General features: G+C 44.3%; 1 protein-coding gene across 1 annotated transcript in view; it reads left to right on the forward strand.

Moving 5' to 3' along the window:
- The first annotated feature begins 9878 nt into the window (after nucleotides 1–9878).
- Nucleotides 9879–20923, forward strand: part of PSMD2 (proteasome 26S subunit ubiquitin receptor, non-ATPase 2) — a 95821-nt gene continuing 84776 nt past the window's right edge. Inside the window, exons 1-2 of the mRNA XM_078666088.1 lie at nucleotides 9879–10050; nucleotides 19295–19351. Of these exons, the coding sequence (XP_078522214.1) occupies nucleotides 9946–10050; nucleotides 19295–19351 (162 nt within the window). The 5' untranslated portion in view covers nucleotides 9879–9945. The remainder of the gene's footprint in view (nucleotides 10051–19294; nucleotides 19352–20923) is intronic.

Consider the following 20923-nt stretch of genomic DNA (forward strand, 5'->3'; position numbering starts at 1 on the left):
CTCACATTAAACCAAGCACTCTGCCTCCAGGATTGATGAGGCCTTCCATAGGAGTGGCTCACAGGTTTATATGTGTCCAGATATAGGTTTAGATATAGGTATACTATATCTAAGCAAGGGGTGATTACACCACCTTACCCCAGCTGAGTGATCAGCCAGTTGAGTCAATTTAAGAACCAGCCAGGCGTGGCAAAAGATATGTTGCAGCCCCTGGTAGGCCTTGGTGGCACCTATGCCCTGGGCACCTATAGTGCATGGTACAGGGGCTGACAAGGAGTCCATTTCCAATTGTGGTATGTACCTAGGGTACATGGAATCCATTTTACAGAGAGAGCAGATGGCCTGGGGCCCTGATTAGCAGGGAACCAGGTCAACTAAGTCAAAAACCAGCTAAACACAAGGCAAAAAATCTGGGGTAACCATAGTCAGGTAGCCACCTTCCTACATAACCCCCCCCCCACCCCCCCAAACGAAAGGAGATAAGGCTATCCTTGGCCAGGTAAGCCTATATTGCCTGAGTGGCCATATAAGGAAGTACCTGCACTAGCATGGGTACCCCCTGTCTCATGGTCCACTAAGCAGTCCCTCACCCTTGGGGTATTAGAGGGTCTTCACCATAGGGAATCACTACCTTGGGTGTGTTTATGCAAAGTTAAAGGCTGGTGTGGATATGGAGTATTGAAGTGAGGCTCCACTAATTTAGGGCTCAGCTTCCTCCAATTATCTTCCACCATGTGTGCCTTTCTTTCTTTAACTGAGTTGCACTGTGCTCTCAGGGTCAACCTCTGGCTACCTAAAGCTGGAGGCTGGGTCCCTCTGTTTGGCTTGCTGGAGGGACAGTTCAGGTTTGGGCCCTTTGGGTCCCAGGTTTGGCTGTGCCCAACAGAATCCATCTGTGGGAGGTCCCTAACTGTTTTTAAGGGGGCTCCCTCAGGAGTTTTTAAAGTTTTCACCTCACTAGGGCTACTAGTTTTGGTGCCCCTAATCTGTTGATGGGGGTTCTTTCTTTGACAGGGGGCCCTATGGGTCTCACTGTCCTTCTTGTCCTCTGCAGCCCTGGGCTGGCTAAGGCAAGGGAGAGATGGGCAGGTTACCTGCTCCAGACTGGGTCCCCCCTGAGAAGGGTCCACTGACATCAGAGGCTCTGTGAGGCTAGGCCCAACCACCTCTGGGGCAGTTCCTTCATCATGGGTAAGATCAGTTCCCTGAGGAGGCTGATCCTGTCCTAATGTATGGTGAGGGGGAGATTTCTCTTCCTCCTCCATGCTCTCAGTTTGTGTGGAGTTATCCATCATGTCAGGCTTCACAACACACATATCAGTTTGAGTTTGGGCTGTGGCCATCACAGCCCCACCAACCTTTTCAGGAGGGGACTCAGTTTGGGTTTCTGCTGTTATCATAACAGCTTTGCTATTCTGTTCAGGAAGAGCTTCTGTTAAAGATGGGGCAGAGAGTTGCTCAGCCCTACCAACCTTTTCAGGAAGGATATCTTGAATTGGGGCTGTAGCTATTACAGCCCCACTAACCTTTCCATTGGAATTCACCATTCTAGAATGGGCTTCCTGTTCAACCTCAGCCCAGGCTGAGATTTCCAAATCATTACCAAGTAGGCAGTCTACAGGCACGTTTGCTGACACTGCCACTCTCTTTGGGCCAGTGACACCTCTCCAGCTGAGACTTACTACTGCCATGGGATGATTTGTTTGGATTCCATCAATGTTTGTTACCTGGTATGTGGCACCTGGTAAAAGTTGCTTAGAGGGGACTATACAGTCAGCCACCATGGTGATGCTAGCCCCTGTGTCTCTAAAGGCTTCAACTTTCAAACCATTGATGATGGGTTCTTGTCTATATTTGCTCAAAGTATTTGGGCAATCAGAGAAGTTGGCAAACCCCATGTCAGTCTCATAAACAAGATTATTTGGGGATGGGGACCTGGATAGGCCAGGGTCCTCCTGGGCTCCAAAAGTAAACCCACCCAGATTTCTGGGTGTGCTCCCACTTCCTGGGGGATTACTGCTGACAGTAACAGGAGGTGTTGGAGCTGGCTTTGGAGGTATATTCTCTTTATTGCCATTCTTGGGACAACAGTTGTCTGTTTTGTAATGCCCAACCTGCTTACAGACATGGCAATAGGGCTTTTTCTCAGTGGAAGAAGTGTCTTGGGACCCACCCCCATTCTTGGAGTTTTGGGGCCCTGGGGAAGTCTTTTCTTTACTTTTATCCCTACCCTTATCTTGAGGCTTGGTAGACTCCTTCTTCTGGTTACTGTCCTGATTCTTAGGCCTAATCCTGGTTCTGACCCATTTATCTGCCCTCTTTCCCAATTCTTGGGGAGAGGTCAAATCTGAGTCCACCAGGTGCTGGTGTAAGAGCTGGTTCTGACAATTACTTAGGATCTGCTCCCGCATAATCAAATTATACAATCCTGTGAAGTCATGTACTTTGCTGCCATTTAGCCAACCCTCCAGAGCCTTAGTAGCACAATCTACAAAATCAGTCCAGTCCTGTGTCTGTGTCTTCTGGGTGTCTCTGAACGTCAACCTGTACTGTTCAGTGGTTAAGCCAAACCCATCTATTAGGACACTTCTCAGGACTTTGTAATTGTTTGCATCCTCATGTCTGACAGTGAGGAGCTTATCTCTCCCTTTCTCTGAAAAGGAGTACCATAAGATTGCTGCCCACTGTTCCTCATGGACCTGCTGTACCATGCAGGCCCTCTCAAGAGCAGTTATCCACTTGTGGATGTCATCCCCTTCCTTGTGGGGGGGCACAATCTTTGTCAGGTTTCTACTATCATAGGACCTGGGTTTCTCTTTAGGAATATTGCTGCCACCAGTGGCATCTAAGCCACACATTTTCTGTTCTCTTGCCAAGGCAAGTCTAGCTTGAGCCAGGGCTACCTCCTCTCTCTCTATTTGGAGTTTGACAGCCCTCATTCTTGCCTCATGCTCTTTTTTCTGAGAGGGAGTCATTCCTCTCTGAGATTCTCTTGAGGCACTAGAAATATGAGAGTCCCCTGCTGGAGATCTCACTCTTCTGTTGCCTGGGAGAATGTTGTAGGGTCTGGGGAGGTGCTGGCCCTCTCCATTCCCAAGTAGGTTTAAGTTGACCTGGCTAAGCCTGGCAACTACACCCTGGTTAACCCCTAGATCCTGATCTTCAGGGTCCTCTACCTCTGAGTCCTCCTCCTCTTCTACCACTGGGGGAATCTCATTCTCAGGGGGTTGTACTCCATCTCCTGATCCTAAGGGAACTGCAGTTGCCTTATCTAAGTCATCCTGTTCCAGAATGGCTATCAGGGAAGGACTGGTGGGACTTCTGCCCCTTTTTAACCCTCTTGATATGCACAAGGCAACCAAGTCTTTGTGGGTTAGTTTGTCATAACTGGAAGTTGCCTGGGTAAGGTCAACTGTCACAGGCAGAGAGCCTGAAGCTTCACCTGTGCCAGACATGACTCTAGTGTGGTGTAAGTGATGCACCTACCTACACTAAGTGTTTCCCTACTGTACCTTGCTAGTGAGTTGTAGTCAGGGTGTGCTAATCCCTTTTCTCTACAACTACTAAGTTCAGTAGAACTTAAATATGCTAAGCTTTTGATTTATATGTACCTAAGGTACTTGATGTGATCTTTCAATTTGATAAAAGATTGCAATGGTAAAACAAACAGCAAGCTCAAATCCGCACCGCTGCTCACCAATGTGAGGAGTTGGCCTGATAGGTGATGTTTCCAATTCTGGAACCACCTGGTATCAGACCAAACAATCCCTTATGGTGTCTGGTTGTAAGTCAACCTTATTAGACAAGCTATCCTAGGGGTAGCATGGACTAAGCAGCCTAAAGGCTTAACTTAAGAGGTCGTGTTAAGCGAGCTGTTTTACCACATACAATCCTGTAATATCAAATGAAAGGACACCACACAAGTATATATTATAAAAATATATGTATTTATTACTAAAAACAATCCCCAGTATTCTTTATGGATAAAGGGGCACAAGCGTTAAATCAAAAGCACAGTATAACATACAAAGTTGCACAATTTTGGATGAGGCCAAGGGGCCACTCAAACCATATACTAAAAAAATGGTATAAGAGAGACCATTCGATCAGTGGTTAGGCCTAGGGACTAGGGAATCGCTGGGAGCAGTCGGGACAAGCAATGCTGAAGTCGGGAAAAGCCCGCGGGATTCGGGTGCAGTGCAGAAAGCGCACGCATGCATCAATGTTAACCAATTGTGTGTAAAAGTTACACAAATAGAGTTTAAGGACACTTCCGCTGAACCTAGAGGAACAAAACTTAAGACACAGACCCTAGAGGTGTGTACCAGTGTGGGAACACCGGCGTTGCAATGTTACCTCACCCACAGGAAGTGGGTGCACAGGGTCGAAGTTGAGTCGGGTTTCGTCACGCAGGTTCTTGGTGCTTGGAGCTGAAAGGGCTGCAGGCGAGGTGAAAGAGCTGCAGGCGAGGTGAAAGAGAAGTGTACGGTGGAGTCCAAGGGTGGACTCAAGTCGAAAAGTAGCTGAAAGCAGAGGGGACAGAGTCTGGGTCACTCAGCAGTGACCAGGGTGGAACCAGGACGGAACCAGGCAATGTCGGGCGCAATCAGGTGGTTGTCGAGGAGCTTCTCTCCGCTGTCACGTGGGCTCTGGGGCATCTACGAAGTCCAGGAGCGGGTCACGATCTGTCCCACGCAGGCTCTCGCCGTCGGCGCTGTCGGCTTCAAGATTGGAGCAAACAACACTTGGCAAAAGCAATCCACGCGAAACCGGGAGATTGCTTCTCACTCGAAAAAGGAGGGTCAGAGTGGGGGCTTCTTTTCAGGGGAGCTGGTGTAAGTCTGGAGCAACCAGAATCACAAGTCGATTTTCAAGTTTCGTCGGCACAGGGGCCACAAGCCGGCTGGCAAGTGACCGGGCCAACGCGTTGAGCCAAAAGAAGTAGAAGGGCCCCACGCCGCACTCGTCGAGTGTGGAGGGCTGAACTTCGGTGCAAGAGTGGCTCAGGGTTGGGGCTTCTCAAACCCCGGTGTACAGCTTCGAGGGTCACTCGTGGGCTGCACGGTCAGCGTCTTGTGGTCTTTTCAAGATGGCGTGCCCCACGCTTCCGGTCGCCTCCATGGGTCTCAACTCTGCAGGGGCTGTGGATCGGGCTGTTAGAAGGCAGGCAAGCTGGATCTCGTCGATCTCTGTCGCTCGAGTTCCGGCGGGAACTGCAACAAAGCATACGTCGATGGCTGGATGGTGCCTGTTTGCACAGGGTGGTCACTCCTTGACCACAAGGGAGATTCTTCAGTCTTCTACGTCGAGTAGGATGTCGAAGGGTCCAGAGTTTCGTTTCTTATGTTTCATCAGGATAATCTGAAGTGCATTGGCACTGCTCCCATTCTTATACCAATCTAGGGGGCTGGATTACCTGCTAGGTCCCCTCCTATGGGTGGGACACAGGAAGTGGGTGGATACACCCCCTTCCCTTGATCCAGGCCGCGCTGGCACGAGGGCTGGAGTGCCCCAGAACCGGTTTGGCCGGATTATGCAAGGGGCAGCCTTGTGCTCCCCATGCAGTGTCTGGTTTCTTTCAAACCTCCCTGCTACAATCCACTATCTCCTGTCTGGGGGGGTGTGACACCTCCCTGCGACAGGAAACCCTTTGTCCAGGCCCCCTTGGCTGAGTTTCGGTCAGCTGCAGGGGGTCAGACCTGTGTCTGTGGCAGAAGCATCCATTTTGTGGATCTGAGGCTCTTTTAAAATTAACCGCATTTCAGTAAAGTAACATGTCTTCTCCCTCTAGAGGGGTGGAATGCTATCCCCGTCGCCAGAACTGGCGAGGGGATAGTATTCCAAATCGTATGACACCTTACACGACATGTTTTGATAAAGCCAAACCAAAGTTGCTATATAACCGCGAGGATTATAATGCACTTAAGAGTATATGGTATGGCAATATCCTGAAACAGCTTAGGGAGTTGTTCCCGAGGGCTGCAGACAGGCTCAGCTCATGCTAGAGCTCCATCTCACATTAAACCAAGCACTCTGCCTCCAGGATTGATGAGGCCTTCTATAGGAGTGGCTCACAGGTTTATATGTGTCCAGATATAGGTTTAGATATAGGTATACTATATCTAAGCAAGGGGTGATTACACCACCTTACCCCAGCTGAGTGATCAGCCAGTTGTGTCAATTTAAGAACCAGCCAGGGGTGGCAAAAGATATGTTGCAGCCCCTGGTAGGCCTTGGTGGCACCTATGCCCTGGGCACCTATAGTGCATGGTGCAGGGGCTGACAAGGAGTCCATTTCCAATTGTGGTATGTACCTAGGGTACATGGAATCCATTTTACAGAGAGAGCAGATGGCCTGGGGCCCTGATTAGCAGGGAACCAGGTCAACTAAGTCAAAAAACAGCTAAACACAAGGCAAAACATCTGGGGTAACCATAGTCAGGTAGCCACCTTCCTACACGATGCCAGAGCCCCGGTCAACAAGGAAGAAGTGAGGTCATTCCTCGGGATGGCGGAGTACTATAGTAAATTCGTCAGACACTTTGCCACCAAGACTCACAAACTCCGCCAGCTCATCAGAGACAAGTCACAGTTCAAATGGGATGAAGAGGCACAGAGTGAATTCGAAAGGTTGAAAAACGACATAAGTGGTGCAGTACCCCTGCATGGATATGACCCCACAGGCAGCACCATCTTGACAACGGATGCCAGTGAAAGAGGACTGGGAGCAGTGCTGGCACAGGAAAGTATGGATGGCACTGTAGAGACACTCAGTTTTGCATCCAGAGCGCTGTCCCCCACGGAGCAGAAATATAGCGTCATTGAAAAAGAAATGCTGGCTGTCACTTGGGCCATGGGAAAATTTAGACAATTCGTCTGGGGCACCCGCTTCAAACTACAAACAGACCATAAGCCACTGGTCAAGGTGCTAACATCATGCGGCCACGACACAGCCACCCCACGCATCGCGAAGATGACACTCAAGCTCCTAGACTACACCTATGATGCGGAAGATCTTTTAGGCTCCTCGCAGCATCAAGATGGAACAAGCTACCTATGGCGCTGCGATTAGAACTTTCAGAACCAATTTTTAGAGCCAAGCTGAAGACTGCTTTATTCACACAGTAGTTCTTTCCGCACTTGTGAGTTCCAGCAGGTTATTAGCTCCTTAGCGCGGGGACACGCCGCTGTGCGTCACCAAGCGCTCTATAAAACCCCCTAAATAGAAATAGAAAATAGTACCTGCCGGGGACACGAAATAAAGTGGCGGACTATTGGAGCCGAGCCTCCGCCATGGAGGATGCACCTGCGGTCCCACCTGACACTGACGAGATGGTGGCAGAAATGGAGGACGCGGAGAAGACCATCAGCAGGCAAGAATGGGCCCTGGCCTATGAAAAAGATGGAGAAATGGAGGAGGTTAAACAATATTTGATCTCTGGATGGCCAGAAAAAAGGCACCTCAAAGCGGACCTGAGGAAGTACTATGAGATACGGGAGGAAATATCGATGAGTGACTCGGGCATTTTCATGTACCGGGGAGACAAGGTAATACCTCCAATGACTCTGATCCCCCTGCTACTGAATCAACTTCACGAAGGTCACCTCGGCATTGTGAAGACGAAGTTGAGAGCGAAACAAATGTACTGGTGGCCGGGAATGGACAGTCAGATAGAAAGGCAAGTAAGAGAATGTGGCCAGTGCCAAGGAGCTGATAAAATACTGAGACCGCTGAGGCCGGCGTTGGGGGAATTTGAACGACCCCAGAACCCCAGGGAAGATATAGCAGTGGACATTTTAGGTCCCGTCCTCGACAACAAAGGTATTGCCAAATACCTGTGCGTGGTCATAGACAAATACTCCAAATGGCCAGAGATAGAAGTGCAAGAAACCATGGACACAGACACGGTGCTGAGATTCCTCACCTCGCTGTTCTTAAGGGAAGGAATACCGAGGACAATATTAAGTGACAATGGACCGCAGTTCACATCGGACAAATGGAACAAGTACATGGAGAGGAACGGAATAAAGTCGAAACACACGGCAGTGTATCATCCCGCATGCAATGGACAAGTGGAACGGTTTAACCGTGTACTGATGGGATACATACAGGCGGCTATAATGCAAGGGAAAGATTGGGAAACGGAAGTTCAGAGCATGCTGTGGGCTTACAGGATCACCCCAACAGCGCTAGGGTACAGCCCCTTCCAAATCCTGAGAGGTAGGCTCCCCTTTACGAGAGACAATGTAGTGTGGAGAGAAAAAACAGTGACGAGCAAATGGTCGCCGGCGGTGGTACAGCACAACCTGGAGAGGGCCCAAAGGGTGTACGCTGCGCATTACAATAAAAGGCACAACACCAAAGACACTGATCTGGAAAAAGGGGAATGGGTTAGAGTCAAACTAGCAACTCTCCAAAGAAAAGGCGAAAGCAAGTACAGCAAACCCCTGCAGGTTCAAGAAGTGTATGGAAGAGCGGCCTTGCTCAGTGATGGGAGAGTGTGGTCGCAAGATCGCATGGCAAAGGTCAACAGGATCATGCAGTGGCCGGCAGGCAAGGAGGAAGAGAATGAAGGCCAGAAGCAAGCCAATGGAGATGAAGAGACTGTGATAGGAAATGAGAGGCAGAAGGAAAGACCTGCTCAAGAGGACAAGGAAGAGAACGAGGAAGCACGGGCAGATGAAGGAGCAGCGGTGAACACGACCCCGGCTGGGGAGAAGGAAGCGGACACACAGAAGGGAGTGAGGTGTCTTCCCGGAGAAGATAACAGGGAAGAGCTCACACCGGTAAGACGAACACGTGCCGGTAGGGCAGTCACCCTGCCCCCTCGATTCAAAGACTATGATATGAGTGACTATTGAAGTTGGAACTTAAGTGTTGTTTATGTTATGGAAAAGAAGGAGATATGTAGTGTTGCGCTCTAGTCTCCGGCGCCTGGCGTGATGACGTGGCGCGCCGGAGCAAGAGCGGAACACTGGCGCATGCGCGCAGGGCTGAAGGAAAGCGCGCGAAGGTCAGGAAGCGGCAGAAGCGACCGGAGCTCGAGTCAGTGAGTCGCTCGGCGCTCTTTGAGATAGCGTAATTGATAAACATAATAAAGGCACTGCTTTACCTATCCTGGTATCCTGTTCTCTGTGGGGGAAGCAATTGACAACATCACAATTACAAATGCTATAGGTGTCACATTTGCAAAAGTTATAACTATTGCCATTGTAAATGACAAAGCTATTAATTTAACTATTTGAAAAAATAGCACATAAATAAAAAAAAACATTTATAAGACCAATAGCTCAAACTCTCCTAATGCGAGCCCTATTGCATTTCCAATGCTGGTTTTTCAGTTTCTATCTCTTCCTTGTGTGACTTTACAACTTGTACATTTGCAATTTTTTCTGTTTGTATCTTTTATGTAACTCATGTAATCCTAAATCCTTATGTAACGCAACTTGTTCTTTTGTAAAGCGCTCTGACACCTTCGGGTAATGTTCCCGCTAAATAAAATCGCATTAAATAAATAAAATAAAATAAATAAACAACGCACAAACATGAAGCATTTTCACCCACAAATCCATATGAGAAAATATGGTGATGATATTCCTCCCAGCAGCATGGTGCTCACCTTTGGGACGTTATAGTTCTATCTAGATGCAATCTTTCACCAGACTGTGACTTACGCAAAGAAACGCCATCTTAGATCGGGAAAGGTTTTCTCCTATTGACAAATCTTCGCTCTTGAGCCCTTCAAAACTCAATTTGCGTTTCAACCCTCGCTTTGACAAGCCCTCTAGGCTTCTAACCAATCAACAATTTCGATTGAACTATTTGCGTGAGGTAGCTGGAAGGAGCGTTATCTGACTGGCGGTTCTTGACTTGACCCCGCCCTCCGGAGCAGGGCGCGTGGGGACGCGCTTGCGCAGGATCCCGGAAAGTAACCACCAGCAAAGATGGAGGACGCCAGCCGCAAGAAAGCGGTCTCCCCGCCTGCCGCAAAGGACGAAAAGAAGCCCGCAGTACCCGCGGGCAAGAAGGGGGAGAAGGAACAGGAGCTGGTGAGACATGCCGAGGGGGACAGTCCTTTCTGTCGGCCTGGTTATCCCAGGGAAGGGGTTGCTGATTCATATACTCGGTCCAGGCCCAGTGCTGCTGTGTCACTGCCATGGGAGAGTACTCTTTAGAGGCTGTCCATGGGTTAGACCGAGAGCTATAGGACCAGAAAGAAAAGGGGCCTTGGTAATACAAGTAATAACAAAGAGTTATAAAATGTGCATTTCAGTTTCAGTCTAGTGGATGTCACAGATCTAATGTGGGGTTCAGGGTGACCTGTACCTCTAGTGTTTTATGTCAAGTGTCATGATGACAATAAGTTACATTGTTTCGGATCGCAGGGGTTTGAAAGACCGAGAGCAACGTCAACATATTTCCTAACTAGTCTTTCACTCGCACTACATTTCGGTACTCTGATGACAGATATTATGGAAAGTGCTTATAAGTCCACGTCAATATTTGGATAAATAGAGACATACATTGTTTTTTTAAAAAGCAGTCACTACTAGCCACGAGTGCAGCGCGCCAAATTGCATTTTAGATATGTAGGTTTTCGAGCTAATCCATTGGCCTCTTGAATAAGAGAAAGCACAGATGGATACTGAGTGTTTGTGAAGTCTCTGATGACTACAGGTTTGCTTCTTTTGGGTAGCAATGAGGGAGACTTGTAGTTTTAACTGTCAAGGTGGCTCTCTGGTATTTTTCCCATGCAGCATGCATTGGAAAGTGCAATGTGCATGTTGTCGGTTGTTAGCAACGGGGGAGGCATGTACTCATTTAATTGTCCTGGTTATAGGGCAGATCCTTGGGGAGCCACACATGACCGACTTTTGTTTTTCTTTAATTCCCTTTTTATTTGTTTATTTTGAGGAAAAAGCAAGCTGCTAAGCTGTCCCAGAAATTACACATGCCGTTCACGGAGTAGGATGACACGACAGCAGGTGGTGTGATTGTTGTCTAGGGCTTTGAGCTGTTTATCTCATTTAACTTTTTGGGCGGTGTCTGTTCCACAGGCCAGTATGAATCCGGATTGATTATTACATTGAAGTGTCATTAGTTCACTTTTTGGGTGATTTTTTTTTTTTTGGCCTCTATTTGTTATGTTGATTTTGTATAGCTCCTGAATCATCCAAGAGGGTATCCAGGCGCTTGGACAGGTGTGTGGTCCTGTGGTGCTTATATGAAGACCCAAATCTTTAACTTCTTGAGGAACTCAATAAGTGAGGAGGAGACTCTGTGTTGAGGGAGGTTATTCCATGTCTTGGGTGTGATGTAGGAAAATGAGCAACCAGAGGGAGGCAGAGCTCAGGTGTATGATGTGTTGGTGAAAGTGTATGCCGCTGTTCTGTTATTAATTGCAGGACATATTTGATCCAGATGTTTAGCTAGGTCAATAGTTTTCTAGGCATTTAGGTTTGTATTTTATTTTGTAGAAGGTGCATTTTGCACTTTTCCAAGAGTCTTGAACTGAACAGTAGCAGAGGACGGATTTATTATTTTCATAGATGCTCTGGCTCAAAGAAGTGCAATTATTCTTTAATGCAGTTTGTTTGGCAAGTTAGTGTTAAGAAAGAATGAACATTGATGTTCTTTGTTACTTTTAGTTAGTGGGCCTACTTTGAGGATATTATTTTAATGATGGTGGTAGCCAGTTTTATACTTAATATTATCACTAGCATTTGAGATGCGGGAAGCATGTTTCATTGGTTTGGTACTGTGATTTAAGACTATTGAATAGAAGAACTGATTTTCAATCCTGCTTCTTGTTATGCTAGCATAGTAATATACATTTTATGATGTATTGCTGGTGTTTGGTTGCCTTTTCTGTGGCTCTTAGAAAACTTCATATTTGTCTATACTTGATAACATTTTAAAAAAAATATACCAGGAAGTACCATAGTGAAGCTTCATCCATTTTCAGGTCATATAGCTTCATGTTGAACTGTTTAATGACTTCTTTAGATTCTGATTTTGTTTATTTTGTTTGAGTGACTGTTGCAATTATTTTCCAGGGTTCATTCAATTTATAAATGGAATTTTGTTAAATCTCTTGGTTTGTGTTGCTGAATGGTCCTACTGACAAGTATTTTTTGTTTAAATTATATTGCCTCATGCAGTTGTTGGTTTATTACCAAGGAGTAGTGTTTGGTCAACTAAAAGTGCAATGGTTTTGAAGTATTCTACATTTTTGTCATGGTGCTATACCCACAGATAATACCATCAAGATTCACCAATATGCCAGGGATACACAACCCTACTAGAAAGTCTCCTCTTCTTCAGACATCCAACTCCTCAAGCACTGATGAACCCAATCAAGAAAAATTTCTGTTATTTGTCAAGAACAAAATACATAATTCGCTCAAAGACCCGAGCATTGTCTGTTCCAAAAACCCGATCTTCACTGACTGCCTAAGTCACTTGGATTCAACCTGTATGCCATTCTTGTCCTCAGTGAACACATTGCCCTACAGAGAGCCATCTCATCTAAAGAAAGTAAAACCGTTTTTTCCAAAAAGCGTCTTCAAAGCTGCTGTTCAAGCACTAATGCATCTGCATCTGGATGGCGGTAACACTCTTCTCCATGACTTCTCCGGCTCCACACTGGCATCTCTCAAGGGTATCCTACACCCAGCAGCACTTCTCATCCAGGTCCTGAATAAATATGAACATACCAACTCCATCCCTCTAGAACATCATTGGCTCCCTATGCTGTTCTGTACCATCTTCAAAACCAGCTGCATCATTTACAAAGCCATCATGCAGAGCACGCCTGCTTATCCTGCACACAATCTCACCATTTCTGGTGGTTTTCTGCACTCCTGCATCTAGGACACAGTCAGACTGCAGACTAAGAAGTGGAAATAAGCATTTGCAATGCAATAGGTCTCGCTTTACTGAAAGTTTGAGCTATTGGCGTTGCAAATAATACTGCATGCTAAGCCATTGTTTTCAGCTCTATGTGCCACTATAAATAGCAACCAAACACTGGCATATCAACCAAGTCCTTGTCCTAAAAGTGAAAGTCCAGCACAAACCGGACATTTCTCCTTTGTGGCAAACTGCTAAGCTACATCCCTTCTGTACGGAAGCATCAGCAACTCCAAACATGCTTCAGCTCGATTGGAATTTATCAGTTAGATTTATTCAGAGGAGACACCAGAAAATTAAAACATCGGGAATGGAACAGCCTTTAGTGCAATTGTATTATTGTTTCATAATAAATCGACATGGAGACTTGATATGCTTAACCCTTTATGAAAGCCAGAGAATGAAAACTATTTTTTCCATCAGTGTGACCACATTGATCATTTGCTCCAATGGTAAGCCAAATTAGTCAGAGGGAACCTGTCAACAGGCGACCTGTCTTGTGACTAGACAGCTTGGCCATTTAACCAACCTTGCAAACAGGGTATTTTAAACCCATTCTGACAATGTGCTAAGAAAAATCACAAGTCTCATAAAGGAATATTCTGTTGGCTAAAAAGGAGGACTAGCTTTCTGACACGTGACTTGGGCCAATGGCAGCTATGAACTTGTATTATCTCCTTGCACGTTCTGGATAAACTGGAATTATTTAACTACAGCAAAGAAAAACAACAATCAGTATGAGTTTAGATTCTTAAGCATATTTCCTTAATTTAAAACATCAACATTTTAAGCTCAGTTTTAGCCAATACTTCTTGATTTCACTAAAATAAACATATTCTATGCTTCGCCCGATTTTTTTAAAGTATGAGGTAAAGGTGCGTTTGCAAGCATGGGAACTTCTTGCAGACATGGAAAACTTAGATATAGCGATAGCCATTGGGAAATATATGCAGGGTGTGTATAAGTTCCCCAACTTATTGGAGGCTTAAGTGCAAAAAAGTGTATTGCTATTTGAAATGAAATATTAGTGTTTTAAAGTTTTAGGAATTAAGTTTTAAGGATTATATGATGTTTATATGGTTGTGAATAACATTTTTTAATGTGGAGACTTTAAAAAAAGTTATTGTATGAGCTGTTGTTTAAAGACTAAATGGTCTAAATAAACTTTGTTTGAACTGAGCTATGCTTCTGTAGGCTTTCAGGCAGCAGTCTTCTATTGGTCTGCTCCTATCTCATTACCATTTTCTTCCATCCACTACAGCATACAGCAGTGGGTCAGCCCACTTCCGCCATTGGCAGTTTGCTCTTTCACAAAACCTCAGCCATCATATATCTTCAACAAAATAAATAGGCTTTGCTAAAGCTATCAGTTCCAGCATTGGCTTAAAACTTTTAACTTTGTCAGTGCTTGTTTTGTTTTCTCATTGGTCTTGTAAAACGTTATAGCCGGGGAGCTTCTGGGCCCTCAATTGCTTAGTTCTTTGTTAGTGATATTTCCTGTATTGTCTTTCATTTGTGTTTTCCCCAAGTTTAACATGAAGATATTGGAGTAGTGTCTCATAAAGTCGAGGTGGATTTGGTAAGAAGGTTTTTCTCAAGTTCAGTTTATTGTGCCTGTGGTGGCTAGTTATCTAATTATATGCTCCTTTGGGATGTTACTGGAGTTCATTTAACAGGGACCTGCCTGTTCTCGGTTAGCGAATAAATGCTGTTATTCCAACCCTAACACAGGCTTTTCATCTGAAGTTTGAGACTTCTTAAAACGCGATTGATCACCTTACATCCTAGCAACTTTTGGGAGTGCAAGAACACTAGTATAACAGGCTCACACTAGTGCTACACTTATTATATGGAGAATCAAGGAATTTGATTGGCAGATGGCTTTCCCTGAAATTGGAATGAAAGTAAAGCAAAAGAATGGATTTCTATAGATGCATTCATGGACGATTTTCAAAATATTGAATGGAATATATGATGACTTGTAGAGCCAGTAGAAGGCGCATGAACATTGGGTGAGTAAATAAAGTTCTACACTGACTTCACTCTTGTCCTACGTTCTAGGATACAATTTGATGCAGTAAAACAAGCCCTTTGCTATAGTCCAAGTATGTTTTGCTGCACCCTGCAGACAGTTTTGAACAGGATGTATTTTTTACACATCCTAAAGTACTTCAAATTTGTGAACACTATACAAAAAGATGCCAAGGTGAAGAAAACACCCATAGCAAGACATCGGCACCAGTGAAGTTGAATAGTACATTAAAACCAATGTTAATTTGGGGATTTCGTCTTGGTAGAACACACTGGGGTCTCATATTGATGGTGTGGTAACTCTATCTTGAATTCTCAGAGATCGTGCAGTAAATAAGGCTTCTTTTTTCCTGTTGGCAGATTAATTATAGTTGACACTGGTGAATTTTATTTACTGGGTTATCGTCAAGGGTCGTAAACACTATATAAATACAATTATAGTTGTCCCAGTAATTGTAATCCTTGATGTGGAACTACACAACACCAGCTTCATTCTGTGCTTTTGGGATGAGCTCTGAATGCAAGTGTCGGGGAGGCAGCTCAGCGTTGCTGAACCCGCCCACTGTAACCCTACTGGAGACACAAGTGCGGACCCATTGTATTGTCTTGGCAAGCTTGGAGCGCTGGCAGGTGTCTCAGTTGCATTTACAGCTCCGTTCCCAAGTACTCCTGAGGTATAGGTGAATGAGACTTGGTGTAGACGTTGTGTTTCTGAGCATGGTATGACTTGGTCATAGTTGACAAAAGCTGCAAAATAGCATATTTAGAGTAATGTGTTTTTGGATGTTTTCTTGTCTACGATTGTTGAGGGGAGGAAGTCTAGTACATCCCCAGGCCGAGTAGCTAAGTTTTGGACAGCATTCGTGTTTTTTTAGGGAACTGTTACCCTGAAGACTGTTAAACCATAAGCGTTTGGAGCGAAGATCATTGATTAACGCACAAATATCTGAATTGTAATCAGTAATTATAAAAATTATGCATTTGATAGTCTTGAAAAAGTGACATGCCATGCAACAAAACATGCTGGCGGCTTTAGGCTATACTGGCTGTATAGTTTTGGCAAACTTGGAATTCTGAATTTATGAATATTGCATGAATCATGTCAATGTCTAAATTTGAGTAAATAACTAATTGAAATGGAGATTAAGCTCTTAACTTTTTGGACTTTTACATCAGCCTTGTAGTTTGATGCTCACGAACCCTAACGTTCATGCTTTAACTTATGTATTAGTTAGTTGGGCAACAAGTAAATATTGGGATTCCACCTGTACAATATGGTGCATTTGTTATCCAAGAGAAAGTTCTGGGTCATGAGGGAATGTTTAGTCTGCTGCTTATAATGTTGCATGCCTGCTTGGGAGAGTTCTGTGGGTTAAGCCCCCCCACCCTGGTTTAGGGCAGAGTTGCCCTCATTAAAAGGAATATGGATCTCATGTTCCCATATGCTGTATTTTATTATTTAGGCATTTTTTAATGTGACACCGCATACACCCAAAAGGGGTACTATAAGTAAATGATCTAAGAGATTGATCAGAGATTTCTTTCTCAAATATAGGACCTTGTTGAACCATTTAATATGGCTTTAGGAATTTTCACTGCAGGAATTTGAATGATGCACAAAGTTGCTGACTTCTCTCCGTGAAATCCCTTTGCACTTTTTTTAATTTATTTATTTTTTAAAAAGGTATTAACTTGATAATTAGTCCTTATGCCAACTACCATCAGCCCCGCCACCCCTTTTTTGTGGCTACCTTAATCCCAGAACTCTTTAGTAGATAGGGAAGAGCAGGAAAACGGGCTGAGTGAATGAAGGGGTGAACCATGCAGTATCGATGCTGCTGGCACCCACAAATTAGGTTGTGGTTGTCTTTTGCAGCTTGCGTCCTTGAAGAGGTTTCTTTCCCTCTCTCTTTCCGTAGCCATGCTTCATTCCTTCATTTTTCATTTGAGCAGGGTTGTCCCCAACATACTGCCACAGCCCTTGCATAATTTGTCTAATTTTTGGTAATTGATTTAATGCAGACGGAAGTGCTTTGTGTAATGCTGTGCTTTTCTCATTAATGTTAATTGGTTCACTCACTTTTTTTTGTAAAGGGTTTACTCCTTTATTAATCCTACTTGAGAGGACACACAGTCTGAAACTGAGCAAAATGTACCTTCACTTAATGCAGCGATAATGATTCCCACATACCCTTCCCAAGCTTAGTAGCACAACTCCAACCCCACAGTAACTGGGTTTGGTTCACACACACTCCTACTGGCTAACTGACCAATGCCACAGTAGCTAAAAGCCTCTTACCTTCTAAACACTGCATTGCAGGTCTCTAAGTAAATACATACAGCCAATCCTTTGGATTTCTCCTAGTCTCAGAAGAGCTGCACCAGCAAGTGCCTTGGTTGTTAAAGTAGGTGGTGCATTGGGTACACATGAAATGCATTTCTGAAGCGCCTACAGCATAGTAAGCAGCTTCTTAGAGCTAAACAGAAATATCTGTACTTCTGAGAACTGTCGGGATTGGGACCCAATGGTAAGTATTTTGTACAAATGTGTACCTTAAATACTCAGGTGTTCTCTTGGATTACATTTATTCAACGTGTAGCCACATTAACTAAATAGTCAAGAACATAATGTTTTACCTGGGATGTTTAAAGGAATTATATTGATCTTGAACCTCCTCATCGAAGGGGTATCTTGAGCCAGGTGATGATAAACCCAAGACTGGACTATTGCAGTTGGCCCTAGATGGGATTCGCTAAATGCAAAATGGACCTGCTATAAAAGCGCAAACTTTGGGGAGCAGTGTAGGTGAGGGCCTGTGCAGTAGCCATCATATCACTGAGACCAACAAACAAACCTTACATTGATGACTGACTGAATCCATGATCTATTTTAAGTGCCTCATATCGCACCAGTACAAAGGCAGTTCTAACCCCAAGTATGACAAGAGGAGATTTCCCACTATTGTGCATCCAGTGTTCTAAGTTCAGCAGATCTCTACATCTGTTTTTATCGTTTTTTTCCTTTCTTTGAAAGTCTCGACACACTATCTGCCAATGGAGGTTTTTTAAAGGCAATTTTAAAATGTAATGCCATCTAATTTTGGCATCCAGCACGGTTAAGCACTTTACAGACCTTCACAGTTGTGGTCCGCTATAGAAATTCTCTTACTTTAGTCCCGCATTAGATGAAACCATGCTGCTGTGCTTTGTCCTCTCTCTGTGTCATAAAGGTGTTTTTCTGTTGAACATGATTGACTGACATCTGTTGGTTAATTGTTTATGTTCTATGCAGAGTGTCCTACCACCGTGTAGTAACTGTTGTTCAGTAGTGTTGTAAACAATAAGTGGTGCTATCGCCCAACTATATCAACTGAATCAGACCTGATAATATTCATATTAGTTTAAAACTTGCTAAGAAGTTAATACATTACAAGTATTTTGCATGAAGGTAGTGCCATGAAAGGAGCTATACTGTTTATTTAATTTGAGCACAACCAGACATTTGTGTTAAATAAGTTACTGAAGTCTCAAAGAAGTTATAGACACTTGTGACTCAGTTCATTATGTTGCTGTCAACACCATTCCACACATCGTCGCTTTTGCCAATGTACACCCGTAGGACCTCGCTGCTCCACTGCATTAAAAGTGGAACTCTCAAAGCTAACACTTGTTAAAATGGCTTAGTCCACCACAGAAAATGTCAGACTCTGGAAACCTGCTTGAATAGAGGATGAGTGGTTAATACGTTGCGTCCCTGATATCACTTGTTAGGGTATACTAACTCCACCATTCTGCAGTCACAGCAAGACTTCTGGTCAATTGCAGTCTTCTTAAAAATATTTCATTGTAGATCTTTTTCCTTTTTCTTGGGCCAGTCTTTGGCAAATGTAATTTCTGGTATCACGAGGAAGTACTTACAGTTGACGTTTGTGATAAAAATGGACCTATTGCTGAAATCTGTCTGCAAACTGTGGATCAACAGAAGTTGGAATCTCAATTGGCTGCCTCATCTGCTACTTCTTCTGAAATAAATACCATATAAATTAATTGGTGAATAGTAACCGTAAAAACCAACAAGTAACAACCAACTACATGTGCCTGATGGCAAGTGTTATGTAATTATTATTATTATTACCACAATCGATGGTCAGTCACCCTGTTTTAACAGTCTGTAGTCTTTGCTTTCTGTTCTACGTTATAGTTTTGGAGTAAGTCTGATAGGCCTCACTTAGAGACAGAGCTGGTGATCTGTGTCATATCTCTGTTTTTAAAGCTTTTTTTTTTTGTTATATATTTTTTTGACTGTCCTATTTATAACTGACCGTAACCTTACAATTTCTTGTCTCTCAGTCCGAAGAAGACAAACAGTTGCAGGATGAACTGGAGATGCTTGTCGAGAGGCTGGGGGTAAGTAGCTGATGTATTTGAAGTCTTACAAATGCTTGTGTCCCATTGTATGTTACAGGTAAATGCTTATTTAGCAGCTGTCATATGACGTGTCTTTAAAGGACAGTTGCTGTGTTATCATTGGGTGTGCCTTCGGTAACGGTCTTATTGTAGCGTGTCTCTTGAGGGATGATGATAATGTCACTATCTGTAGAGCCTACTGCTCAACAGTTCCTATTTTATGCCAGACCAGTCTCGGATAAGAGGGACGCTGCCTCCGCGGCAGCATCTGCACTGGTACTATTTGTATTTTACAAAATGGAGATGCCTGGAGTGATGAACACATTCTACTTGGGGTGAGTCTCACTTGGAACTGTTAGTATATGGAAGGTAATGCCATCTGTTGGGTACTGATTGAATGCTACAAAATACAAAATTCAAGTTCATCCTTATTCAGCCTCAATGCCACTCTAGACAAACAACAGCAATAGTCAAATTAATATTGGTCATGCTTTATTGCTAACACTCCAACACGAGCTGTCAGGTCCGGTCCCCTACAGACGGGAACACTAGCAACTCCAGAACTGTTTTTGCCCGCTTTGGCTATGTGAGTGGGGTATAGCTTGAGCAGGGGCTCGCATCTTGAACTACTTGTCGCACTGGCGCAAACAACAAAGGGATGTAAGCAATGTTCGCTGGCACTGGTGATCCCTCCAGTCCACATTCCAGCCAACATTACTTGCCCACTATGACACTTTAGACCGAGACCAACCATATGAAAATCAGTCTAGTGTCCTGCTCCATTTGGAACAGCTTACCCTCCACCACTACCCAAAGTGTGTGACCCTGTCCTCAGTGAAGCTTTTGTGGTAGAGCTTTTGTGTTATTAAAGAACAGACCCTTTTATAAAAAATAACAGAAGAGTAGACCAAAGGATTGTTGCAAAAGGTAGTTGGAGAATTTTATAATGGGGCCATCTGTTGGGAAGTGTAGTGAGGCATCCACATGGTCTCCAATATAATGTTTGGTCCACTGTGAAGGGTATGGTCGTACCTTTAGTCATGGGACTCTTACTTGACTGCTGGTAGGAGAGTGTGTAGTGGGACTGTTTGTGCCTTATGATGAGACCGACTTTTGTGCCTTATGATGATACCGACTTTTTTGTAATATTTGATAGGGACTGTGGAGGGAAACCCAATTAGTAGGGTTTTGTGAATAAGGTGTTTGGTGATGCCTGTAGGCATTACCTCCTATGTGCCTGGTGCTGTCAGGAGTGTCTACCCAAGGGGATTATGGGTTAGTTTAATATGTGATGACGTCTTTAATAACTGTGACACTCTATGTAAAAGGTTCTGCAGTGGGACCGATTGGGTGTTTCATTAGGCATGTTTCGCTGACCAATGTGCAGAAGGAGATGTAAGATCAATAGCAATTTGCATCCCCCGTTGATTTTACTGTAACTGTATTGATTTTTGTCAGAAAATGGAAGAGTGAGGAAAAATACATGTGAAACTCCCAAAGTTTTTCTATCAGACTTTACTTTCTGTTGAAAAAGAAATCCTCCCCTTCAGTATATCTTAAATGTGAATTCAA

Source organism: Lissotriton helveticus, chromosome 11 (assembly GCF_964261635.1).
Source record: "Lissotriton helveticus chromosome 11, aLisHel1.1, whole genome shotgun sequence".
NCBI classification, from domain to species: Eukaryota; Metazoa; Chordata; class Amphibia; order Caudata; family Salamandridae; genus Lissotriton; species Lissotriton helveticus.